The 25,985-nt window shown below is 53.1% G+C and overlaps 1 protein-coding gene across 7 annotated transcripts; it reads left to right on the forward strand.

Moving 5' to 3' along the window:
• Window positions 1-8,232: 8,232 nt before the first annotated feature.
• On the forward strand, window positions 8,233-24,317 carry CCDC120 (coiled-coil domain containing 120). 7 transcript variants are annotated; one of them, XM_016943371.4, is made up of 11 exons: window positions 8,233-8,648; window positions 16,704-16,862; window positions 16,980-17,070; window positions 17,213-17,346; window positions 18,612-18,752; window positions 19,121-19,415; window positions 19,787-19,849; window positions 20,205-20,379; window positions 20,498-20,596; window positions 21,927-22,841; window positions 23,295-24,317. In XM_016943371.4, exons 3-11 carry the CDS (start codon window positions 17,022-17,024, stop codon window positions 23,407-23,409), a joined length of 1,986 nt encoding a protein of 661 aa, XP_016798860.1. In that variant the 5' UTR covers window positions 8,233-8,648; window positions 16,704-16,862; window positions 16,980-17,021; the 3' UTR covers window positions 23,410-24,317. The 7 variants fall into 7 exon arrangements, with proteins under 7 accessions (XP_016798860.1, XP_063660552.1, XP_063660553.1 ...); XM_016943374.4 differs by having other exon boundaries at window positions 8,597-8,648; window positions 16,704-16,746; XM_016943370.4 differs by lacking the exon at window positions 8,233-8,648 and adding an exon at window positions 13,721-13,854.
• The last annotated feature ends 1,668 nt before the right edge of the window (window positions 24,318-25,985 follow it).

The raw sequence follows: 25,985 nt of genomic DNA on the forward strand, positions 1-25,985 counted from the left end.
GCAGGAGAATAGCTTGAACCCGGCAGGCGGAGGTTGCAGTGAGCTGAGATCATGCCACTGCACTCCAGCCTGGGGCGACAGAGTGAGACTCTGTCTCAAAAACAAAAACAATGGCCCAGTGCGGTGGCTCACGCCTGTAATCCCAGCACTTTGAGAGGCCGAGGCAGGTGGATCACTTGAGGTCAGAAGTTCAAGACCAGCCTGGCCAACGTGGCAAAACCCTGTCTCTACTAAAAATACAAAAAAATTAGCCAGGCATGGTGGCATGCGCCTGTAATCCCAGCTACTAGGGAGGCTGAGGCACAAGAATCGCTTGAACCCGGGAGGTGGAGGTTGCAGTGAGCCGAGATCGTGCCACTGCACTCCAGCTTGGGAGACAGAGCTAGACTCCGTCTCAAAAAAAACAAAAACAAACATGTAAGAATGGCTAATTTTACAAAAGAAGAAAGAGGAGGGTCTGGGGGGGTGGTTCCCACCTGTAATCCCAACACTTTGGGAGGCCAAGGTGGGAGAATTGCTTGAGCCCGGGAGTTTGAGACTAGTCTGGGAAACATAGGGAGACCCCGTCTGTACAAAAAAAATTTTTAAAAATTAGGCCGGGCATGGTGGCTCACGCCTGTAATCCCAGCACTTTGGGAGGCTGAGGCGGGAGGATCACGAGGTCAAGGGATTGAGGCCATCCTGGCCAACATGGTGAAACCCCGTCTCTACTAAAAATACAAAAATTAGCTGGGCATGGTGGCATGCGCCTGGCCTGTAGTCCCAGCTACTTGGGAGGCTGAGGCAGGAGAATCTCTTGAACCCAGGAGGCAGAGGTTGCAGTGAGCCGAGATTGCACCACTGCACTCCAGCCTGGGGACAAAGTGAGACTCTGTCTCAGAAAAAAAGAAAAAAAAAGAAAAGAAAAGAAAAGAAAAGAAAAATTAGCCAGGTATGGTGGTGCACACCTGTGGTCCCAACTACTTGGGAGGCTGAGGCAGGAGGATCGCTTGAGCCTGGAAAGTTTGAAGTTGCAGTGAGCTGTGTTTGTACCACTACCCTCCAGCCTGGACGACAGAATGAGACTCTGTATCAATTAATCAATAAATAAAACTACATACTGTCTGATGAAAGATGCTACAAAGTTAAAAGACTTACAACAGACTGGCAACAAATATTTACAGCAGTAGAGCCACAGAGTAATTATCTTGTCACACATCCCAATCCTACAAACACCAGCTTCACACACGCATCTCAAATGTCTCCATGACAAGTGATATCCCATGACACCCTGCATGATATGCCTACCCTGCATCTTTCTGGGTTTCTCTCTCTCTTTTCTTTTCTTTTTTTTTTTGAGACAGTCTCGCTCTTGCCCAGGCTGGAGTGCAGTGGCACGATCTCGGCTCACTTCAAGCTCTGCCTCCCGGGTTCACGCCATTCTCCTGCCTCAGCCTCCCCAGTAGCTGGGACTACAGGCACCCGCTACTATGCCTGGCTAATTTTTTTGTATGTTTATTAGAGACGGGGTTTCACCATGTTAGCCCGGATGGTCTCGATCTCCTGACCTCGTGATCCGCCTGCCTCGGCCTCCCAAAGTGCTGGGATTACAGGCGTGAGCCACTGCACCCGGCCTTCTTTTTTCTTTTTCTCTCTCTCTTTTTTTTTTTTTTTTTTTTTGAGATGGAATCTCGCTCTGTCACCCAGGCTGAGGTGCAGTGGCACTATCTCGGCTCACTGCAGACTCTGCCTCCTGGGTTCAGGCGATTCTCCTGCCTCAGCCTCCCAAGTAACTGGGATTACAGGTGCCCGCCACAGCGGCCAGCTAATTTTTTTTTTGTATTTTTAGTAGAGACAGGGTTTCCCCATGTTGGCCAGGCTGGTTTCAAACTCCTGACCTCAAGTGATCCGCCCGCCTCAGCCTCCCATAGCGCTGTGATTAAAGGCATGAGCCACATGCCCGGCCCTAGTTTCTATCAATATCTCATTCTCAACTTTCTCAATACTTGCACCCCTGCCATATAGTTGGAGTTCCTTTCTTTCTTTCTTTTTGGAGACAGGGTTTCGCTCTGTCATCCAGGCTGGAGTGCAGTGGTGTGATCTCGGCTCACTGCAACCTTATCTGGGGTTTCACTGCAAGACAACTTCAAGGTGCTGTGAAGGGGACATGTGGAGCGAAGTGGGAGGGCAGCTGGATGGTGAAGTTGGGGGTATTTAGGGATAGATATGAGTGGTGATTGAAGGTGGCTTGGGGGTGAGTTTGGGTTCTACAACAGGACAGTTTGCAGGCAATTGAAGGATCATTTGAAGGTCTTTGGGAGGAATGGGGCTTCAATAAGACAGTTTAAGAATGCAGGTGGGAGCTATTGGGAGGGTGGATTGGGAATACGGTTAATGGGTGGAGGATGGTTTGGGGTACAGTTGGAGGGAATATAGGAAGATGGGTTTTTAGAGATAGAGTTCGGCCTTCTGTAAGGTGGTTTAAGGAACAGATGTTAACTGTCATAAGATGTTGTGGTAGGCTGAATAATCCCCTCCACCCCTGCCAATATATTTATGTCCTATGTCCTAATCCCTGGAATTTTTTTTTTAATTAATTAATTATTTTTAGACGAAGTCTCACTCTGTCACCCAGGCTGGAGTGCAGTGGTGTGATCTTGGCTCACTGCAACCTCCGGCTCCCGGGTTCAAGCCATTCTCCTCCCTCAGACTCTCGAGTAGCTGGGACTACAGGCAGGCACCCGCCACCACGCCCGGCTAATTTTTTGTATTTTTAGTAGAGACGGGGTTTCACCGTGTTAGCCAGGATGGTCTTGATCTCCTGACCTCGTGATCTGCCCGCCTCGGCCTCCCAAAGTGCTGGTATTACAGGTGTGAGCCACCGCATCCGGCCGAGGAACTCTTTTTTTTTTAAGAGTCTTGCTCTGTCACCCAGGCTGGAGTGCAGTGGTGTGATCTCAGCTCACTGCAACTTCGTCTTCCTGGTTCAAGCGATTCTCTTGCCTCAGCCTCCCAAGTAGCTGGGATTACAGGCATGCTGCACCATGCCCCATTAATTTTTGTATTTTTAGTAGTGACAGAGTTTCACCATGTTGGCCAGGCTAGTCTTGAACTCCTGACCTCAAGCAATCTGCCTGCCTCCGCCTCCCAAAGTGCTGGGATTACAGGCATGAGGCACGGTGCCTGCCCCCTCACCCATTTTTTTTTGTTTGTTTTTTGAGTCAAGGTCTCACTCTGTCACCCAGGCTGGAGTGCAGTGGCATGATCACGGCTCAGGGCAGCCTCCATCTCCTGGACTCAAGCAGCCCTCCCGCCTCAGCCTCCCGAGTAGCTGGGACTACAGGTGTGTGACAGCATGCCTGGTTAATTCCCTGGAACCTTTGAATGCTACTTTATGTGACAAAAGGACTTTGCAGGTGTGATTAAGTTAAGGATTTTGGGATGAGGAGATTGTTCTGGATTAGCTGGTAGACCCTAACTGTAATCCTAAATGTTCTTATAAGAGGTAGGCAGAAGCAAATTCGACTGACAGAAAAGGAGGAGGCAATTTGACCACGGAGGCAGACTGTAGTGATATGACTGCCAAAAGCCAAAGAATGCCTGAAGAGGCAACAGATAGTTCTTTTTGTTTGTTTGTTTGTTTCAGATGGAATCTCGCTCTGTCACCCAGGCTGGAGTGCAATGGTGCAGTCTTGGCTCACTGCAACCTCTGCCTCTTGGGTTCAAGCGGTTCTCCTGCCTTAGCCTCCCAAGTAGCTGGGACTACAGGCGCCCGCCACCATGCCTGATTAATTTTTGTATTTTTAGTAGAGACGAGGTTTCGCCATGTTGGCCGGGCTGGTCTGGAATTCCTGACTTCAGGTGATCCACCTGCCTCGGCCTTCCAAAGTGCTGGCATTACATGTGTGAGCCACCTCACCTGGCCTAAAGACAATTTTTCCATGGAGTGTGGTGGGGGATGGTTTTGGAATGAAACTGTTCCACCTCAGATGATCAGGCATTAGTTAGATTTTCATAAGGAGAATCTTGTAAGCATGTAACCTGGATCCCTTGCATGCACAGTTCACGATAGGGTTTGCTCTCCTATGAGAATCTAATGCCACTGCTGCTGTGACAGAAGCTGGAGCTCAGGTGTTAATGCTTGCTTGCCTGCCACTCAGGCTCCTAACAGGCCACTGACTGGTACTTGTCCTTGGCCCAGGGGTTGGAGATCCCTGCCTTATAGCCTCCAGAGGGAGTGCAGCTCTGCTGACACCTTAATTTTGGCCCAGTGCAACTGATTTTAGACTTCTGGCCCTTAAAACTGTGAAAGAATACATTTCTGTTTTTTGTTTGTTTTTAAGAGAGGTAGCTATTTATTTATTTATTTATTTAGAGATGGAGTCTTGCTCTATTGCCCTGGCTGGAGTGCAGTGGCATGATCTTGGCTCACTGCAACCTCCACCTCCCAGGTTCAAGCGATGCTCCCACCTCGGCCTCCCTAGTAGCTGGGACTACACCATGCCTGGCTAATTTTTGTTAAATTTTTTTAGTAGAGACGGGATCTGGCCATGTTGTCCAGGCTGGTCTCAAACTCCTGGCCTCAAGTGATCCGCCAGCCTGGGCCTCCCAAAGTGGTGGTATTACAAGGGTGAGCCACCGCAAATTTCTGTTTTTGTTTCTTCTTCTTTTCTTTTCTTTTTTTCTTTTTTTGTTTTTTTTGAGACGGAGTCTCGCTCTGTCGCCAGGCTGGAGTGCAGTGGCGAGATCTCGGCTCACTGCAACCTCCGCCTCCCAGGTTCAAGCGATTCTCCTGCCTCAGCCCCACGAATAGCTGGGATTACAGGCATGTGCCACCATGCCCGGCTAATTTTGTATTTTTAGTAAAGACGGGGTTTCACCATGTTGGTGAAGGATGGTCTCCATCTCTTGATCTCTTAATCTGCCCACCTTGGCCTCCCAAAGTGTTGGGATTACAGGTGTGGGCCATCCTGCCCGGCCCTCTTTGTTTTTTTAAGCCACCAAGTTTGCAGTAATTGGTTACAACAGCCACAGGGAAGAACTACAGATGGCTTTGGGGAAGAGTTGGGGGTCACTGGAAGGACTTAGGGCTACGTTGGGGGTTACCAAGGGCAGTTTGAGAGTATAATTAGAGGCTGTTGGAAAGCATTTGGGTGCAGTTGGAGCCATCAAAGGGAAAATTGAGGTGGGATTTGGGGGGTCATTGGAGGGTGGATGGGAGGTATAGTTGGGAGACTGTGGGGAGGTAAAGGGGAAATGTTTACAGGTAGCATTGGGTGCTATTAGAGGGCAGTTTAGGGTGTAGTTGGGAGTTCTTGGAGGGTGGTTTGGGTGGTATTGTTGGGAAAAATTGAAAGATGTTTTGTGGGTGTAGTTGCTCATAATTTAAGACAAGGTTGGGGCTGGGCGCAGTGGCTCACACCTGTAATCCTAGCACTTGGGGAGGCTGAGGCGGGCAGATCACCTGAGGTCGGGAGTTCGAGACCAGCCTGACCAACATGGAGAAACCCCGTCTTTACTAAAAATACAAAATTAGCCGGGCGTGGTGACACATGCCTGTAATCCCAGCTACTCGTGGGGCTGAGGCAGGAGAATCGCTTGAACCCAGGAGGCGAAGGTTGCAGTGAGCAGAGATCTCACCATTGCACTCCAGCCTGGGCAACAACAGCCAAACTGCATCTCAAAAAAAAAAAAAAAAAAAGACAAGGTTGGGCATGGCGGTCAGTGAAGAGTGGTTTGAGGTTACAGTCTGGGTCTGCAGTTCTGGGACCAAAGGAAGGTAGTTAGTGGGTAGAGGCATGGCGGTCAGTGAAGAGTGGTTTGAGGTTACAGTCTGGGTCTGCAGTTCTGGGACCAAAGGAAGGTAGTTAGTGGGTAGAGTCATGGCTGGGGCTGTTGGAAGGGGAATTTTAGGGGTGGGGTTTGGAATTGTTGGAGAGTAGTTTAGTTAGGTTTGAGTATTACTGAAAAGGCATTTTGGGGATATTCTTGGGAGTTGATAAAGGGCAGTTTGAGGATGTAGAGCAGACTGCTGGAAGGTGGTTTAGGGGTGAAGATGAGGCTCGGGAGGGAAGTTTAGTGATGATATTTGGGGATTATAGAGTGGTCTGTGGTACAGTTGAGGGCTGGTAGGTATGGTCCAGTGTGCAGTTTGGGGGTCTGTTTTGAAGTCTGGATGTCGGAGGGGTGTTTTGAGTTGTGGTTGAGGAGCTATTGGTGGGTAATTTGGAGAGAAGTTAAAGATCATTGGATAGACTACTGTTCAGCAATAAAAGGAACAAACCACTGTTACATGCTACCACACAGATGAACCTCAAAAACATCAAGCTAAATGAAAGATGTGAGACACAAAAAATCCACATATTGCATTTTTATGAAATGTCCAAGAAAGGCACATTTATAGAGACAGAAAGTAGATTTGTGGTTGCCTATGGTTGGGAATGGGAATGGCATTCAGTCATGAGGGATTTTTTGGGGGGTAAGGGAAATGCTCTAAAACTGGGCTATAGCGATTGTTGCACACTTTGGTAAATATTTTTTCTTTTTTTTTTCTTTTCTTTTTCTTTTTTTTTTTTTTTTTGAGACAGAGTCTTGCTCTGTCGCCCAGGCTGGAGTGCAGTGGCATGATCTCAGCTCACTGCAACCTCCGCCTTCCAGGTTCAAGCTATTCTCCTGCCTCAGCCCCCTGAGTAGCTGGGATTACAGGTGCCTGCCACCACGCCTGGCTAATTTTTGTATTTTTAGTAGAGATGGGGTTTCACCATGTTGGCCAGGCTGGTCCTGAACTCCTGACCTCAGGTGATCTGCCCACCTTGGCCTCTCAAAGTGCTAGGATTACAAGTGTGAGCCACTGTGCCTCACTTAGGTAAATTTACTAAAGTTGTTGCATTGCACACTTAATCGTGGATGACTTTTATGGTACATAATTATCATTATTATTTTTTGAGATGGAGTCTCACTCTGTTGCCCAGGTTAGAGTGCAGTGGCACTATCTTGGCTCACTGCAACCTCCACCTCCTGGGTTTAAGCGATTCTCCTGCCTCAGCCTCCTGAGTAGCTGGGATTACAGGTGTGAGCCATCATGCCCAGCTAATTTTTTGTATTTTTAGTAGAGACGGGGTTTCACCATGTTGGCCAGGCTGGTCTTGAACTCTTGGCCTCAAGTGATCCACTCGCCTTGGCCTCCCAAAGTGCCGGGATTACAAGTGTGAGCCACTGTTCCCAGCCTGGTACGTAAGTTATATCCCAGTTAAGTTGTTTTAAGAAAAAAATCACTGAGAGTGCTTTGTAATTTAGGTCACTTAAGTATGATCCAGGGTGCAAGTAAGTCTTTGGAGGGCTTAGGGGACACATTTGGGGCCACTGGAGTATGATTTGGGAGCCCAATTGGGTAACTACAGCAGGATGGTTGGTGGCTATTCGGAGGTACAGTTGAGGACTGTTGGAGAGTGTTTGAGGTGCAGTTTGGGTCAGTGGAGTGTGGGTTAGAGGTGTAGATGGTGCTGGAGGGTGGCTTGAAATGCAGTTGAAAGACCACAGAAAGTGTAGTTGGGTTATATGGCACAGTGATAGGGGCTGTTGGAAGGTAATTTTGTGGGGATACGAGGGGAGGTCAATGAAAGGTGGCTGGGTAAGAGGGGTCCATGGAACATGGTTTGGAGGTAGTGTGGGTGACTGTTGGAATTATTTTGTGGTGCAGGTGAGGCCCACGTTGAGGGTAATTAGGAATGTTTGGGCTGGTGTTGGGGGCTCCTGGAGAGCCATTTTGGGTCAATGGAGTATGGTTTGGAGGGTACATGGAGAGGAGTTTGGGGTCAATGGAGGGTGTTACGGGTGCACATTGGAAGTAGATAGCAGGTGATTTGGACATGCTGTTTGGAGGGTAATGGTTTCAGGGCTGATTGCAGATGGTTTGATGGAGCAAACTGGGGGTAGTGTAAGGTAGTTTACTGCTACAGCTTGGGTGTCCATAGAGGGTGGACTGGAGGTACCGCTTGGAATCAACAGACAGTAGTTTGGGGATATAATTTGGAGGATAATGGAGGTTGGTTTGGAGTGCATTTGAGGAACAACAGGGAGGGTAGCTGGGGTTTACAGGTGTGGGGATAGCTTACACAGAGCAGCTTGGGGTACTGCTTGAGGGTCCCTGGGGGACGACTTGGGGTGAGGGGCGCCAGTAGGCTCCCTGAGGGGCGTGGCCTCGGCGAGGGAGGGCTCCGCCGCCCTCGAGAAAGCGTGTGCGCACGCGCTCCCAGCTTGTTCGCTCCTGGCGCTCCCAGGGCAAGAAAAATCGAAGACCCGAGCCGGCGCCTGCGCACTTAGTCTCCGCCGCTGCTGTGGTCTCGTGCCCCGCCCCCCGGTCCCCCCACCCCCTAGGCTAGGCTGAGCGGCGGAGGTGGCCGTGCCGCTGGAAGCGGACAGACCCGAGTTAGAGGTGGGGGCGGGGGTCCATCGCCCGCGGCCGGGCCGGCGCTCCCCTCCTACCCTCCCCGCGACCCCCGTCTGGCCCCCACGGCTAACGGTAGCGCAGCCGAACACGGCCCACGGGCAGGGCGCCGAAGAGGAGCAGGCGCGCGCCCGGGGACGAGCAGGGCGCAGTGAGGGAGGGGCGCGTCCACTGCCCCGGCCGGCCTACACCGACCCCGCCTACTGCGGCGCGGGGACCCTTGGTGAGTAACCAGCCCCGCCTGCGGAGGAAGGGAGGGGACAGGGTGGGGTGAAGGCCCGGAAACGCCGACGGGGCGTACCTGCGCGCGCACCCGCGACCTCTGACCCCGTGGCCTCAGCCCTGACCCCTTACGACCTGACTACATCTTTTTTAAACCTCAACCCCTGCTGGCCTTGGCCTCAGGACCTTCCATCCGAGCCCTGACCTAACCATATTCTGGCCTGGTATGATCCTCAACCCCTGTTTTGTCCCCCTAAATCCAGTCCTGACCCCAAACCCCATCCAGTTATGTCCTGGGGATCTTTGACCTGACCCTGATCCTTGCCTGACCCCGTCTCATCTCTGAAACATCTTGCCCTATCCTAATGCCCAACACTGACCCCAGTTTCTGTACTGACGCTTGACCTGTCTGTTCCCTAAACTCTTATCCAGTCTCCAAACCTCTTCCAGTCATGTCCTGTCCCCCTAACCACAATCTGGTGTAGTTCTGTCCTGATTCCTGCCCTCTAACTTCTGTCCTTTCTCTGCACCCTATATGATATCCTCTCCTATATACTCGTGATCTGCATCCTGGCTCACCACCTTCGTCTCCTGCCTTGTCTCTGCCCCTGACTCTGCCCCGTTTTTCCCTCTTTTCTTGTCCCATCACCATACTCATTCCTATCCTCATTGTGTCCTGGTCTTTTCCTGTTCCTGACCTCCATCCTGAACCTGCCCTTTTCCCTGTCCCCTCCTTTGACCACTGGCTTAGCCTTTCCTAGTCATGTCTTCTGACTGCTGTTCCATGTTAATCCTGACCCCTGCCCTGCTGTTTTGTCTCTTTCTTGTACTTTTTCTCTGACCCTTGTCCTGAACCCCACCTTATCCCATCCCCTGGCCAGTGTTCTGGCTCATTCCCCATCCTGCCTCTTGACCTCCATCCTGCGATAACTCTGGCTCTATCTTGTCCCCTACACTCCTTCCTGTTCTGTCCCTTCCCATCCCAGCCCCAGGGTGTTCTTCCCCTTACCATGCCCCTCCACCCTGTTCAGATCTTCTTCCTTCCTAATATCCACTTGCCATCCCTTCTGAGCCCAGGACAGGGGTCCCATTATACTGTGCCCGGAACTTGAAGATTCTGCTGTTCCCAGGACCTCCGAAGTACATCCCAAATGCTTCTCTTAGCAAGAGCAAGCAGCCCTATGTGCCCTGCGTGGCTGATGGGGGTTTTTGTGTGTGATCTCCCCTATCCCCACCCTAGTGATCTTACATAGAGCTTACATTTCTCTTCCTGCCCCAGGAGGGCATGCAACTGTTCCTACGCCCCTGCTCTCCTCCGCAAGTGTGAAAGAATACCCTAAATTATTCAGTGACTCTCTGGGAGTCTGAGAGGTCTGGGTCATGTTTCCAGTCTTGCTGTGTTGGAGACTGCCTCATGTTGGGGGGAAGAGTTAAGAAAATATGAAGAGATGGGGGACCCAGGGGTATGTATGAATCTTCTAGGCCATGTTTGATTCTGGGTGCATGATCCCTGCTTTCCTGGCCTGAAAAAGAAGAAGTCTATTCTAGGCCAAGGCTTCGGGACTTGGTATAGAGGAGGGATGGGGTCAAGGATTCATCCTCCTTCTCTCAGCAGTAAGCAATAAAAATCTTGGTGCTAAGTCCACTCCACCTCTGTGGGGCTTGTCTTGGGGGAGAAGGCCAGGCAGTCACTGGATTTAAGAATCAGGCCTATCCAGTGGTAACAGTAACAACAATAATGCAGTGTTCCCCTCATTGTCCGAATCTCCTTGATTCTGAGGATGATGGGGAGAACTTGGATAGCTAGAGGGTAATGTGTTACTCAATTGGGTTTCGTTCCTGCATTTCTCATAGAGACTAGTGAGTTTGAATAACAAGATGCCAGACCTATCTTATCCTGAAAATCTATCCAAACCTATTGATAACAAAACAAGCATTCCTCACTTTCCCAATCTATTTGGTACCTGAATTCTGAGAGGGAGAGTGCCCGAAGTTCAGACAGTGAAACCTACCAAGTTATTTGAAGGTATTTTGTTTTCACATCTTACATAGTGAGTAGGGAAAATTGAAATAATGAAGAATAATGACTAACTAAAAAATGTATCCAAATCTATGAACTTTCCTGAGCTCCAGGGACAAGAGTTGGGATAGTGAGGGTACCCTGTTATGTAAATGGTTCCTGCATTTTGTTTGGAGGGTAAGGAAAGTTCAAGAATGAGGGATACCAGTCGTATCTCAAAAATGTTTCTGAATCCATTCAGTTCTTGCATTTGGATGGTGAGAGTTCAGACAATTTCTCTAATGTATTTGGTTCCTGCATTTTTGATGTTGAGAAAGGAGAGGTTGGATCATGAGGGAAACAGCTCTGTTTCAAATATGTCTCATTTGGTGAGCAGGGAGGGTACCGTGTCTAGATAGCAAGTGGGATTTGGAAGCTGAGGGATACCAGTTCTGTCTCAAAAATGCATCTGAGGCCCGGCGCGGTGGCTCACGCCTGTAATCCCAGCACTTTGGGAGGCCGAGGCGGGTGGATCACGAGGTCTGGAGTTCGAGCCCACCCTGGCTAAGATGGTGAAACCCCGTCTCTACTAAAAATACAAAAATTAGCTGGGTGTGGTGGCACGCACCTGTAATCCCAGCTACTCAGGAGGCTGAAGCAGGGAACTGCTTGAACCCGGGAGGTGGAGGTTGCAGTGAGCCGAGATCATGCCACTGCACTCCAGCCTGGGTGACAGGGTGAGACTCCGTCTCAAAAAAAAAAAAAAAAAAAAAAAATTGCGTTTGAATACATTTAGTCTCTGATTTTGGATAGCAAGAGTTCAGACAAGTTATCTGAGGAAAAACAACTGTTTCAGATGTATCAAGTGAGACTGAAGGACACCAGCTCTGTCTGGAAAAAATGTGTCTGAATGTATCTACTTGATTCCTGACTTCCTGTGGGGAAGAATACTTGTAACTGTGACAGCCAACATACACTGAGCTCTTACCAGGCACTGTTCTGCACAAGCTTTAAATGTATTAACTGATTTAATGCTCACAATAGCCCCGTGAGGTACATACTGTTATCATCGTCCCCAATTGACAGAGAGGTTAAGTGACTTGTTCAAGCAGTCACACAGCTAGTAAGTGGCAGAGCTGGGTTGAATCCCAGACTCACCATTTACTAGTGATAGCAGGGTCACGTGAGGCCCAGGGCCCAGCTGGGGTAGGGCTTAGAGGTTGGGTCCTCTTCGAGGCTATTAAAAGTCATGGACCAGGGCAATGATGTGTGTTAGTGACTGCCCCATTTGTCTGCCTGGCCCAGGAGGTCCAGTTACCTGCTCTCCCCCAGTTACCCCCACAACAGCCCACCTCTGTGTGAGTGTATTAATTGTTGTTAGTAAGAGTCATTAATGACATGGTGTGTTTCCTTGCACTGTGAAATGCCTTTCAAAGTTACTTGGGGCCTCCATTGTCTCTGTAACCACCTTTTACCCATTTTACAGATGAGGAGACCTAAGCTTTGAGACTCAATCTACATTGCCAGCCAGATTCTCATCCCTCTTGGCTCTGATTTTATTACTGTCTCGCTTCCCAACATCTTTGGTGGCCCATAAGAGGTGGGAGAGGCTGTGGCCGAGAGGACACTCCCCAATGCCCACCTTACCACTGCCCGCCCCAGGCAGTGAAGTGGGGAGGGCGATGAAAGGGGCCTTTGTGTTCCATGCTGGAAATCTCACACCCAGGAAGAAAGGTGGGCAGGGATGGTGGGAGGCCTTAATAGTATGAGTCTGGGGCATTGCTGATTCAGAGCGAGCTCCTCTCTAGGCCCAGCCCATCTGCATCTTTTCTCACTTCAGGTCATGGTGTGGGCTGCTGCAGGGGTCTGGGTAGGGCTTGGGCCCTGGGTCACAGAGCAGATGGTCCTGAATGGAGCACAGGATGTGTGCTGTGTGCCGAGACTGGCCCAGAGCTCAAGTGGTAGTGGTGATGGTGGTGGTGATGGTGGTGGTGGTGGGCGGGGTGAGGGGAGGCAGGGACAGTACGTCGTAAGGACTCAAAGCTCTCATTTCCTTCTCTGGCATGAAGCCTGACTCTCTGAAGAAGAGAGACCCAGCATGGATGTGAAGAAGCATGAGCCCCCTTCCCTACTTCTCCTTCCCACTTGCAGGAGTAGCCTCTGTCTGCCTCCCAGCCAGGACCCAGCCCCCGGAAATTCTGATTTCACCTGCTCTTCTGCCACTGTGATCTGAATCAGGCCTCTTCACCTTTCCAGGCTCAGCTTCTGCATCTATAAAATGGCTGTGAGGAGGCTGGGTCTGTGCCATCCTGCTACATTTGTAGGAACCAAGAGGGATCAAAACCCATAAGTGTTTTGTAGGGTGTAAGTTGTGCTTGATTTATTGAGATTATTTCTTCTGGAGCCACAGAAGGATCTTGAGACCTGACCTCTCCTTAGAAAGGTTGACTTCCTCTGTCCCCAACTTGGGAAACTGTTATTCCCCAGTGAGGGTGGGAATTGCCCCAAGGCCTTCTACCACTGCCTTGCCCTGGGAGGAAAGGGTAGAGGCCTCAGAATGTGATGCTTACTGCCAAGACACAAAAACCCAGTTTACACCCGAAGCCTCCCATGTACTTTACAGCTCCCCACACCTCTATGGCCCAGATCCAAGTTGCCCCTTGGGTGGGCAGCGTCTAATCCTCTGGGAATTTGGGCAGTAGGAGAGGCAGCTGCTACTCCCACCACTCTCAGCCCTTCTTCCCAGTTTTCTGCTAAGTGTACGGGGTGAGGAGGCACAGGCCTCCATGCCTGGCCAGTTTTAAAAAAAATTTTTGTAGAGATGGGGGTCTCATTATGTTGCACAGTCTGGCCTTGAACTCTTGGCTTCAAGCAATCCTCCCACCTCAGCCTCCCAAAGTGCTGAGATTACAGGCACCAGCTACCCTGCCTGGCCCAGGCTGTCTTCTTAGACATGCTGAGCACCCTGAGTGGACCTGGCCCTGAAACTGCCCCCAGGGGTGACCCTAGTCCTGGTGGCAGACAGGCAAGGGTTAAAAGGTGTGGGCCGGCCCAGTTCCTGGCCAGGTAGGCTGGGCCATTACCTAGTGGGAGGTGGCCAAGGCATCTGCCACTGCTGCTGACTGCCACTACCAGCCGGAGCCAGGGCCTGGTCGAGACAACTATTTTTGAGGTATCTGAGGCTACCCCACAGCACTCTCTGGCATTGGTGAGCACCTGGGAGCAGTGGGCCCAGGGTGCGAGGGGGATAAGGGCATTGGGGAGCTGGGGCAGGGTGTACTGAAGTTCCCTTCGGTAGAGAGCTAGGTCTGTGGGAGAGGCACACCAACAATGCAGGGCAGGGTGGTGGTGGGGGGGTAGGGGGGCAGTGAGAATGGAGGGCCTGAGGACAGGGGCAAAGCCCAAAACACCAGTTTCCTTTCCTGGCACCAAGCCGATTCCCGGCCGGAAATGGACGAGGAGGGATCGGGGAAAAGAGAAGTATGAGTCCCCCCTTCTCCACCCTATCCCTGCTTCCTTTCCTACCCCCCAGGAGTAGCCTCTGTCCTCCCCCAACCCAGGGCCCAGCTCTCCAAGAAAGACCAGACTGGGCTACTAAGAAACCATTACTCAGGCACCTGCCTGCCTATGCCTGATTTGTTCACTGCAGTGGAGGAAGCAGGGGCTCTGGGGAGGGTAATGGCCCAGACATTGAGATTTTGTATTTGCTCTAATAGTGGCAGGATGTGGAAATGACCCCCCAAGTGTTGGGGTGCCACCCAGGTGAGGTATCTTGGTTGTAAACAGTTATTACAGCCAGGAATTTCTTTCTCGGCTGTGGTGTCAGAATGGCAGACCTGAAAAACCTGCCGGGCCCGCCTCTGGGTGTGGGGGGTGCCCTCTACTGCTCTCCCGCTGCAGCTGGTCCCTGGGACAGGATGGGGGCCATGGGGTAACTGGTAGGGGGAGACCTGGGGTTGGTGTGGGGGTGTGCTGGGGAGGGGTTTGCTGGGATCCCTTTCTCGCCATCTGGGCGGGGATGAGGCAGCTCCAGGCCCCAAGGCAAGTATGCAGAGGGCAGGTGAGCGGAGGCAGAGGCTTAGGAACTGGGTGTGGGGGTGTGGGGCGTTGACTGTGTCTAGCCTGCCCAGTGACCCCATGACTCATACTCTAACTATGTCCCCCCGAGGTCGGGCTGATAGGGAGGAGTTGGGGTTCCTGTGTGGACCCTGTCTGGACTTCCAGGACGCTCTGAGAAATTAGAGAAGAAAGGATTGGCTGGGTGCAGTGCCTCACGCATGTAATCCCAGCACTTTGGGAGGCCGAGGCGGGTGGATCACCTGAGGTCAGGAGTTCGAGACCAGCCTGGCCAACATGATGAAACCCAATTTCTACTAAAAATACAAAAGTAGCCAGGCATGGTGGCATGCACCTGTAATCCCAGCTACTTTGGAGGCTGAAGTGGGAGAATTGCTTGAACCTGGGAAGTGGAGGCTGCAGTGAGCCAAGATCGTGCCACCACTGCATTCCAGCCTAAGTGACAGAGCCAGACCCTATCTCCAAAAAAAAAAAAAAAAAAAAAATCGAAGCAGCCCAGCATGGAATTGGGATTGGATTGGGACCAATGCTGGCAAGGGGGACTGTGGATGGAGTTGGGTTCCTGTGGGGGTAAAGGAAGGTTCCAGGGAACCCTGTGAGAGTTCCTTGGGCCTAAATGGGGGCTGGGAAAGTTGGAGCCCCAGTGATCTGGGATGTGGAGGAACCCCTGCCATGCTGGGAAGTGTCAGACCTTAGATGAGTGGGGATGTGGGGCCTGGGTTTGTCAAAAGGCTTTAGGGACTGATCCCCACCCCTGCTGTTGAAGGCAGGGCACCGCTGCTTCAAGAGAGGGGTACAGGCCCTATGGGGCAGGCAGGAGGACTGCAGAGAAACATGACACCTTACAAGCAGCTTGGCCTCACCCCACAATACACAGATGGGGAAGGGGCTTGAACCCATGCCTCCTTGGTTGGCTGGGTCTTCCTCACACCAGGCTAACATGTCATGACAAGCTGCCGACTTCAAGGTAGATGATAATGGGAGCTCTGTGGCCCCATAAAGCCCTCCCAGTCACCTGCCACCTAGGTTAGGCCAGGTGGTGGGAGGTGATGTCACTCAGCTGCCCAGCTGGGGACTGAGCATGATGTGGAAGGAAGGGAGCAAACTCCAGAGGAGGGGTGGCCAGCCAAGGCAGGTGAGCCATCGGGGGCAGAGAAGGAGGCAGGAGGCAGGAGGCAGGTGGTTCGTTATTTGCAGCTGTGGACTTTGCTTCTCACAAATCCCAGCAGGAGGACTTCCCTACACTAGGCTCAGGACAGGCTGTCATGGCGAGAGGGGCTGGAGGGACCCTGGGTCAAGTGAACATTCTCCTTGCTGCACTAGAGCTACAGAATGGAGTTGGGACAAGCACAGACCCACAGATCTGAGCTTGAACCCTGGCTCCACCGCCTCCTCATTCACTTACTCTATCTTTTATTCATTCAGCTGGCACCCATTCATTGAGCACTTGTGTGTACAGCCATGTTCAGGGTGCTGGTGATGCCGCTGAAAATGGGACAGATAATGTTTCCTGTCCTCGTCGATGTTCCAGGAGGCACAATCTCTTGTTGGACAACCGTTTGTGAGAGGATATAACTGTGGAAGTGATAATTAAGTTCTAGAATGATAAGTGTGATGCAGGGGCTGGGGTGGTGAGAGGTTGAAGAAAGCACTTCAGGCAGCATCCACAGCCTGGGCAAAGGCCCTGAGGCCTGAGGGACCAGGGAGCTTATGAGGAAGTTGGTGGAGTTAGAGCGGTTCTCATGAGCGAGAGTGTAGGACCAGAGGGGTGGGCCTGGTTTATGTCTGTGGCTATGGGCCAGTTATTTCACCTCTGTGCCTTCCTTTCCTCATCTCTAAAATGGGGATATGAATCTTTCCGGGTGGCTCTGAAGATTGAGTGTGGCATCATAGGTAACTGTTGCAGGCACCCAGGTGTTGACTGCGTGTCCATTGTTGTTATAGTTGGTTGAATCTGTCCCATTAATTCTCCTTCCCCAGGCAAGACTCGTGGCTGTGACCCATGGGCCTCTGAGGAGGCGTTGTAAGTCCGCCCAGCTCCCCACTTGCTGTGCTCTCACTCAATGCGAAGGGAACCAAGGTACCAGGGCCAAGTGGATCCAGACATCCACACGGATTCTGAAAGGGCAGGTCAAGCAGGCACGTGGGGCCCAGGTTACCCCTTATTCCCCGCTGTGGCATGGGAAGCTGGGAAGGGCTGGGGGTTGGGGTATCATGGGATGTGCTTCCTTAACGGCTCCTGTGTGTCACTGCCAGACTTTGTCCAGCCATCAGCCACGGCCTCTCGACAGCACCAAGATGGAAGTCAAAGGTCAGCTGATCAGCTCTCCTACCTTCAATGCCCCAGGTCGGTGGCTGCTTCCCCTCCTGCTGCCTCCTCCCCTGCTCTGAATCACCACCTGCTTGCTCGGGAAGAGTTGGTCCCTTGCCCCACAGCTGCTCCAGAATGCCCTGGCTGTCCCACTGATCTTTGCTCCCTCTCTGTCCAGCTGCCCTGTTCGGAGAGGCTGCCCCCCAGGTGAAGTCAGAGCGTCTGCGGGGGCTGCTTGACCGGCAGCGGACCCTGCAGGAGGCCCTGAGCCTGAAACTTCAGGAGCTCCGCAAAGTGTGTCTCCAGGAGGCGGTGAGGGCCTGGCCCTAGGGGTATCAGGTGGGGAGGTTGGGAGGAGGTGAGGAGCTGGGGCCCCTAGGTAGACAGACTTGGGTGGCAATTCCTCAACCACTTGTCTTGGCTGTAGATTCCCTGTCACCTACTTTCTCCTCAAAGCTCAGCTTAGATGTGTTAGAATGAATGAAATAGGCTGGGCGCTGTGGCTCACACCTGTAATCCCAGCACTTTGGGAGGCCGAGGCAGGTGGATCACCTGAGGTCGGGAGTTCGAGACCAGCCTGACCAACATGGAGAAATCCCGTCTCTACTAAAAATGCAAAATTAGGCTGGGCGCAGTGGCTCACGCCTGTAATCCCAGCACTTTGGGAGGCCAAGGTGGGCGGAACACGATGTCAGGAGATCGAGACCATCCTGGCTAACACGGTGTAACCCCGTCTCTACTAAAAATACAAAAAATTAGTCAGGCGTGGTGGCGGGCACCTATAGTTCCAGCTACTCGGGAGGCTGAGGCAGGAGAATGGCATGAACCCGGGAGGCGGAGCTTGCAGTGAGCCGAGATTGCGCCACTGCACTCCAGCCTGGGCGACAGAGCAAGACTCTGTCTCAAAAAAAAAAAAAAAAAAAAAAAAGCAAAATTAGCTGGGTGTGGTGATCCCAGCTACTTGGGAGGCTGAGGCAGGAGAATCGCTTAAACCCTGGAGGTGGAGGTTGCGGTGAGCTGAGATTGCGCCATTGCACTCCAGCCTGGGCAACAAGAGCAAAACTCCACCTCAAAAAAAAAAATATGGTAATACAGGCCCACTGTTGACAATTTCAAGTCCAACAAACCTCAGAAAACAGGTTCTGTCCAAAATTTGGCAGCACAGTCTGACCTGAACTGGTACAGGGTGATCTGTAGTTTCAGTTTACCCCTCTTACTGTGAATGCCCACAGTGTGCCGGAAATAATACTACAGCTCAGACCACGCAGCCACAGCCCCTGAAGGGAGTTATATAATACTTAGGATCTCGATGGTGTCACCTTTATAAAAACAAAACAATTCTGGATTCCAAAGCAGGTCTCCCTGCCTCCCATGCCCACCACCCCAGGGGTTTGGGCCACTGAGGTTTGGGCACACCTGCCTAGTGGAGATACTGGTAGGAGGGAGGGGAGTATCGTGCGTGGTTGCTGAGCAGGGCCAGGCTCCTGGTAGGACTTCTGTAGCTTCTGGGATCATTAATGCTTCACCCCATCCTTCCAACTAACCCTTGGTAGTCTCTGACCCCTGCCTCCCACCAGGAGCTGACTGGCCAGCTGCCCCCTGAGTGCCCACTAGAGCCTGGTGAACGGCCCCAGTTGGTCCGCCGGCGGCCCCCCACAGCCCGCGCCTACCCTCCACCGCACCCCAACCAAGCACACCACTCCTTGTGCCCTGCTGAGGTGAGCAGATGGGTGTGGAGAGCAAGAGGGTGGGGAGAGGGGACAGGTACAGAGGAGTGGCCAGGAGGAAGGTGTGGGGAGGGGGCTTGTGGCCAGGTGAGGGAGAGGCTAAGATGAGAAGGAAAAGGGCTTCTGGAGTTAGGTTCCTGCAATGAGGGAGGATGCTGGTCCCTAACTGTCAGGACAGGCCTCCCACCCTAAGGAAGATGAACAGACCCAGCCCTTCACCAAGAGAGGCCCTGACACGCCCCCTCCCCGGGGTGAATAGGTCTGAATAGGCTGCAGGAAGTGCAGGCCAGCCTCTACTGGGTTTGGCCCCGCCAGGTCCCTGTTCCTGGCCATTTCCAACATTTGGGTGGGCCCGACAGGAGCTGGCTCTTGAGGCCCTGGAACGCGAGGTGTCAGTGCAACAGCAGATCGCGGCGGCCGCCCGCCGCCTGGCCTTGGCCCCTGATCTGAGCACCGAGCAGCGCCGGCGCCGGCGCCAGGTCCAGGCAGATGCACTGAGGAGGCTGCATGAGCTAGAGGAGCAGCTCGGGGATGTCCGGGCCCGCCTTGGCCTCCCAGTGCTCCCGCTGCCCCAGCCACTGCCACTGTCCACGGGGTCAGTGATCACCGCCCAGGGAGTCTGCCTGGGCATGCGTCTTGCTCAGCTCAGCCAAGGTGAGCATCCCCTGGTGAGGGTGGGAGAGTGGACACTGGCAAATGGATGTGGTAGGGCTGGGATGGGTGACTGGCCGGTGAAAACCGGGAGGTAGGCACAACTCAAGTGGCCCAACCCGTGAGAAGAGTTGCGACAAACTGGCTTACCGGAAAGGACAAACTGTGGGGGACTGATGAATATCTGCCAGGACAGTCAGGAACCAAACTGGGGTGGTCTTGGGCTCTGGTAAAAGCAGATTCTTGGGACAGGAACAGGATGAGGCGGAAACTGGCCAGAAGGTGGCCCAAGTAGAGGTGCCCACCCAGTGGTGTAAGGGGGCAGCACCCAGGCCTGGGAGTGAGAGGCCCACTTCTCCCCCTCTCACCTGTAGAGGACGTAGTTCTGCACTCAGAGAGCAGCTCCCTCTCAGAGTCTGGGGCCAGCCATGACAACGGTGAGGACTCCTATCCCCCAAACCTGCCCCCGACTCCTACGTCCCTTTAGCCCATCCCCTTTATTCATCCGACCACATCCTGCATGATCAGCCCATCCTTTGATGCCCAGCCCCTCCTGTGCTGCTTCAGCTTCTCCTTAGCCATGCTCCATCTTCCTATGGGTCCCCCATCTTCTTAGCCTCAACCCACCCCAGCCCCACAGCCCCAGAACCTACTTGTCAGCCTTAGTTCCTCCTCAGCCTGCTTAACCTGTCCCAGCACTTTGCCCCTCTCCATGGCCTTGCCCCCCAGCTTGTCCTGCCCCCTCTGGGCCCCCCTCATTGAATTCTATCCCACTTGCTCTCTTCCACTCAGAGGAGCCCCATGGCTGCTTCTCTCTGGCCGAGCGCCCCTCACCACCCAAGGCTTGGGACCAGCTGCGGGCAGTATCTGGGGGGAGCCCTGAGCGGCGAACCCCATGGAAACCACCTCCATCAGATCTTTATGGGGATCTGAAGAGCCGGCGGAACTCTGTGGCCAGCCCCACCAGGTGAGAATGAGCCCCTCCTCCCCTCCGCAGGAGCTGGGAATGGGATAGCAAGCCTGGGCTGGCAGAGGGTCTGCTGGTGGGTACAGTCTCTAACCTAGGCCTGCCTGTCTCTGTCTAGCCCCACACGCTCGCTGCCCAGGAGTGCCTCCAGTTTTGAGGGGCGAAGTGTGCCTGCCACCCCTGTCCTCACCCGGGGCGCTGGCCCCCAGCTCTGCAAGTAAGGGGAATCTGAGGGTGGGCTGGAGGATCAGAGGGGAGGGAACCATTAGTTCTCACTGGAAGCTTGAGGACAACATTATCAAAAGGTGGGATGGCTGGGCGCGGTGGCTCACGCTTGTAATCCCAGCACTTTCAGAGGCCGAGGCGGGCGGGTTACTTGAGGTCAGGGGTTCAAGACCAGCCTGACCAACATGGTGAAACCCTGTCTCTAATAAAAATACAAAAATTAGCTGGGCATGGTGGGGCATGCCTGTAATCCCAGCTACTTGGGAGGCTGAGGCAGGAGAATCGCTTGAACCCGGGAGGCAGAGGTTGCAGTGAGCTGAGATCAACATCGTGCCATTGCACTCCAGCCTGGGCGACAAGAGCGAAACTCCGTCTCAAAACAAACAAAAAAACAAAAGGTGTGGGACATGGGAGGCTGGGCATTAAAGGTGAGCAGGCATCTCGGTGGATAATGGGATAGGAGTCAGTCTCCTCATTTGTGAAATGGAAATAATAATATCTGCCTTTGAAAGACATGGACATAATAAGTTCTGGTTAACATATACTGAGTGCCTGCCATCTGCTAGGAATTAGTGTTTTACGTGGCATCAACTCATTTAATCATAATGAGATCCCTATGAGGTGAGTGCTATTGTTATTCCCATTTTATAGATGAGGCAAGTGAGGCACAGAAAGGTTAAGTAACTTGTTAGTAAACTGAAGTCCTGGAGTTTGAGCCCAGGCAAGTTTTACTCTAGAGTCCATGCTTTTAACCACTGTCCTCTTCTGCTTCTTAAACAGAGTGCCTACTTTCCCCAGGCTCTGAACAAAACCAAGTCCCCGTCCTTGTGGGGCTTGCATTCTGTGAACGGTGGCTGTTGGGATGGTAGCTTTGGGTGGTTCATACGTATGGTCGGATAGAGAATTCAGGCAGGGTTTTACATGTGAGCCCTAAGGCCTAGGACTTAATCCTGGAGGCCGTGCGAGCCATGAGAACGGCCTTAGCAGGGGGAGGGGTCAGCTGGATTAGGAACAGCCCCCTGCCCGGCATCTACTCTGCTAGCCTTTCCTCTGAGTCCCTACACAGATTTACACCTCTCTTGGAGCTAACAGTGCCAGGCCTCCCCCACGCATTTCTACCCCTGACCGCCTAGCCTAGGATAGAACCTCAGCTGCCCTTTACATGTCACTACCTGCCACCTTTATACACACAGCTTCCAACCTTGGGCCCATTTGGAGATGTGAAAGTGAAGGCTTAGAAAGGGCTGGGGTAGGGAGGGCACTGCACGCCTTCTGCCTGATTTTTCTGACCCTATTCCCATGACCCTCGCCTGTCACCCCAGACCTGAAGGCCTTCATTCTCGTCAGTGGTCCGGCAGCCAGGACTCCCAGATGGGCTTCCCCCGGGCCGACCCTGCCTCCGATCGCGCCTCCCTCTTCGTAGCTCGCACCCGCCGCAGCAACAGTTCTGAGGCCCTGCTGGTGGACCGGGCCGCTGGTGGGGGAGCTGGCTCCCCGCCTGCCCCTCTGGCTCCCTCTGCCTCTGGCCCCCCAGTCTGCAAGAGCAGTGAGGTGCTGTATGAGCGCCCCCAACCAACCCCTGCCTTCTCCTCCCGCACAGCAGGCCCCCCAGACCCTCCCCGGGCCGCCCGGCCTAGCTCAGCTGCCCCTGCCTCCCGAGGTGCCCCCCGGCTCCCACCTGTGTGTGGAGACTTCCTCTTGGACTATTCCTTGGACCGGGGCCTGCCCCGCAGTGGCGGTGGAACAGGCTGGGGGGAGCTGCTGCCTGCAGCTGAGGTCCCAGGACCCCTCTCCCGCCGGGATGGGCTCCTCACCATGCTCCCCGGCCCACCACCTGTGTATGCAGCTGACAGCAACAGCCCCCTCCTCCGCACCAAGGACCCCCACACCCGTGCCACTCGCACTAAGCCCTGTGGCCTGCCCCCAGAGGCTGCCGAAGGCCCTGAGGTGCATCCAAACCCTCTGCTGTGGATGCCCCCACCCACCCGCATCCCCTCGGCTGGTGAACGCAGTGGCCACAAGAACCTGGCTCTGGAGGGGCTGCGGGACTGGTACATCCGGAACTCGGGACTGGCTGCGGGGCCCCAGCGCCGGCCTGTGCTCCCTTCCGTGGGCCCGCCACACCCACCCTTCCTCCATGCCCGCTGCTATGAGGTGGGCCAGGCGCTGTACGGGGCCCCCAGCCAGGCGCCACTCCCACACTCGAGGAGTTTCACGGCGCCCCCTGTCTCTGGCAGGTATGGGGGGTGCTTTTACTGATGGGTAGGGGTCTCGTAAGGCAGATGGCGAAGATATCCAGGCCAGGGAGTGGCTAGTCATGATAGCTAATGAATTGGACCATGAGGAAACTAGCTGCTGTGATGGCACAGGGTCACTCTACTGCACATGACCTGCATTAGTCCATGGGGTCCTGGTGGAGGGGATCTTGGGCACTGGTAGCAGCAATTCTTTATCAAGTTATAGGCTGAAGATGAGCCTTGAAGCCAGGGTGCCGGGAGGAAGGGACATCTCATGCCCCTTGCTGTTTTCTTCCTTTTTTCTCCATGCCCCAGAGCCTGAAAGTGCTGTCCTGTGCCTGCCTCCACCTCTTTAACGAGCCTCTTTTCCTTTCTTTTTCTGTGTCTTGTCTGTCTTTTCCTCTTCTTATCTTCCCCGCCCTGTCCTCCGGATTCCTGCTACCCCTTCCAAAGATACTACGCGGACTTCCTGTATCCCCCGGAGCTGAGCGCTCGTTTAAGTGACCTGACGCTAGAGGGGGAGCAGTCCTCCAGTTCTGACACCCAGACCCCGGGGACACTGGTCTGACCCCTTCTGATATGTCCCTTGTTGGCCTGGGCACGATTCCAATCTGGGGAGCACACAGCTGACCTCGCTGGGCCCTGGGGTGTGGTTGCTCTCAGTCCTGAGCGGAGTGCGCCAACCTAATCTTCCAAGGCCCCTGGCTCCCCGTAGGCCCAGGAAGGTGTCTGACACCCTGCTTCTTCTCTCACACTGTGCTGGGGACTGGGGGCCCTCAGCCAGCTTAAAAGAGGGGGGATGATGTCATGGGGACCCCAAGCCCCTTCCTCCATTTATGTTTACAGTTGTGACTTAGGTATTCACTGTCTTCCTCCAACACTAGGCGTTTTACAAAAGGGAAACTGTGATCTCATCTGGTTGGGTTCATTCCTGTTCCCATGCCCAACCAGGTTCCATTCAGGAACCCCCTCCATAAAATGGACCATATCGGGTCTCAGGGCCATTTAGGGCAGCCAGGAGACTCTGGTGTGAACAGAAATCCCTGCCACGCATCGCCAGGGCAGTTGTTGGGGCAGTGGGCTCTCTGCCCACACTTGGAAGGACTGCAGTCTGGGTGGGATGCCTGAAAGAGCCCAACCCCGTCTGTGCCCATGGCCTCTGCCCTGACCACCCCGTCAGGAGGCCCCACAGGAGGGGTAAAGGGAAGAGCCATCAGGTGTGCTGTGTCCTGGGATCCTGTGGGGGTTGAACTTGGCATCTACCAGATCTGGCACCCGGTAGATGCCAGTGAAATCCTTAGGTGAGGTCTGCCTACGGGCCACGGGCCACTCACCACTCACACCTTCCTTGGCTTTCCTTCCACCCTTTTTTTTTTCTCGAGACGGAGTCTTGCTCTGTCGCCAGGCTGGAGTGCAGTGGCGCAATCTCAGCTCACTGCAACCTCTGCCTCCTGGGTTCTCCTGCCTCACCCTCCCGAGTAGCTGGGATTACAGGCACACGCCACCATGCCCGGCTAATTTTTGTATTCTTAGTAGAGACAAGGTTTCACCATATTGGCCAGGCTGGTCTTGAACTCTTGACCTCGTGATCTGCCTGCCTTGGCCTCCCAAAGTGCTGGGATTACAGCCGTGAGCCACTGCACCCAGCCCCAATCCACCACTTTTTAAGCAAACCCACACAAGTTGTGTTTTCTATGATACCTGTCTGTGATTTTCGGAGCTGGGGGTTCCCCTACCCCCTTTTCCTGGCGTTAAGCTTTTCTTTTTATACCAGTGGATCTGGACCCAAGACATTACCCACACTGGAAGGGGATTTGTATAATAAATGTGTAAACTGAACCCATGTGTTGCTGCTCTGTCTGCCTCACCTTGAGGACCCACACCTCTAGTCAAGACCAGATAATATATTTTTGCGGGAAAAAACATACCTTGGGAATAGCCTGTGATAGTGTCATCTGTTTTGACTTTACTTGCTTTGTGATGTGGGGCAACTTCTTTGCCTGTCTGCACTCAGATTTCTAGCCAACCTCAAACAATAACTCTTGGTAATATAAATGGTGATAACAAAGACTCTGTCCTTAACCTCCCTATACGTTTTTTTAAATTTTTTATTTTTTTGAGACAATGTCTCACTCTGTTGCCCAGGCTGAAATGTAGTGGCGCGATAACGGCTCACTGCAGCCTTGACCTCCTGGACTCACAATCTTCCCACCTCAGCCGCCTGAATAGCTGAAACTACAGTTGTGCACCACCATACCCGCTAATTAAAAAAGAAAAAAAAATTGTAGGCCGGGTGCGCAGTGGCTCACGCCTGTAATCCTAGCACTTTGGGAGGCCAAGGTGGGCAGCTCACGAGGTCAGGAGATCAAGACCATCCTGGCTAACAGTGAAGCCCCGTCTCTACTAAAAATACAAAAAAATTAGCCGGGCGTAGTGGCACGTGCCTGTAATCCCAGCTACTCGGGAGGTTGAGGCAGGAGAATCGCTTGAACCCGGGAGGCAGAGATTGCAGTGAGCCGAGATCATGCCACTGCACTCCAGCCAGGGCGACAGAGCAAGACTGTCTCAAAAAAAAAAAAAAAAAAGTAGAGATGGGGGTCTCATTATGTTGCCCAGGTTAGTCTCAGACTCCTAGGCTTGAGCAGTCCTCCTGCCTCAGCCTCCCAAAGTGCTGGGATTGCAGGCGTGAGCTACCATGCCCAGCTTTTTGAGACAGGTTCTCACTGTTGCCCAGGTTGGAGTGCAGTGGCACAATCACAGCTCACTGCAGCCTCTACCTCTTAGGCTCTGGCCATCCTGCCACAGCCTCCCAAGTAGCTGGGACTACAGAAGCACACCACCATGCCCAGCTAAATTTTAATTTTTTTGTAGCAATAAGAGTCTTGCTATATTGCCCAGGCTGGTCTCAAACTCCTAGCCTCAAGTGATCCTCTAGTCTCAGCCTCCCAAAGTGTTGGAATTACAGGTGTGAGCCACTGCACCTGTCCTTCCCTGTGCTTTAATGCTGATCCAGAGGTAATAAGTTCAAGGAAGGGCCTCAGAGATCACCTCTTCAGCCCACATATTCAGGAAGAGTCTAGCAGAATTGAAAAGTAGGCCACTTCTGTCCTTTGAAATGTACAAGGACTTTACCCAGGAGGCTCA

Source organism: Pan troglodytes, chromosome X (assembly GCF_028858775.2).
Source record: "Pan troglodytes isolate AG18354 chromosome X, NHGRI_mPanTro3-v2.0_pri, whole genome shotgun sequence".
Lineage (NCBI taxonomy): Eukaryota > Metazoa > Chordata > Mammalia > Primates > Hominidae > Pan > Pan troglodytes.

What these genes read in the sequence shown, in the direction of transcription:
- CCDC120 (XM_016943371.4), top strand. Translation starts at nt 17,022, where the DNA reads ATGGAAGTCAAAGGTCAGCTGATCAGCTCTCCTACCTTCAATGCCCCA. An exon ending in AAGTGTGTCTCCAGGAGGCG is followed by an intron (nt 17,347 to 18,611) that starts GTGAGGGCCTGG and finishes GCCTCCCACCAG; the next exon opens with GAGCTGACTGGCCAGCTGCC. An exon ending in ACTCCTTGTGCCCTGCTGAG is followed by an intron (nt 18,753 to 19,120) that starts GTGAGCAGATGG and finishes TGGGCCCGACAG; the next exon opens with GAGCTGGCTCTTGAGGCCCT.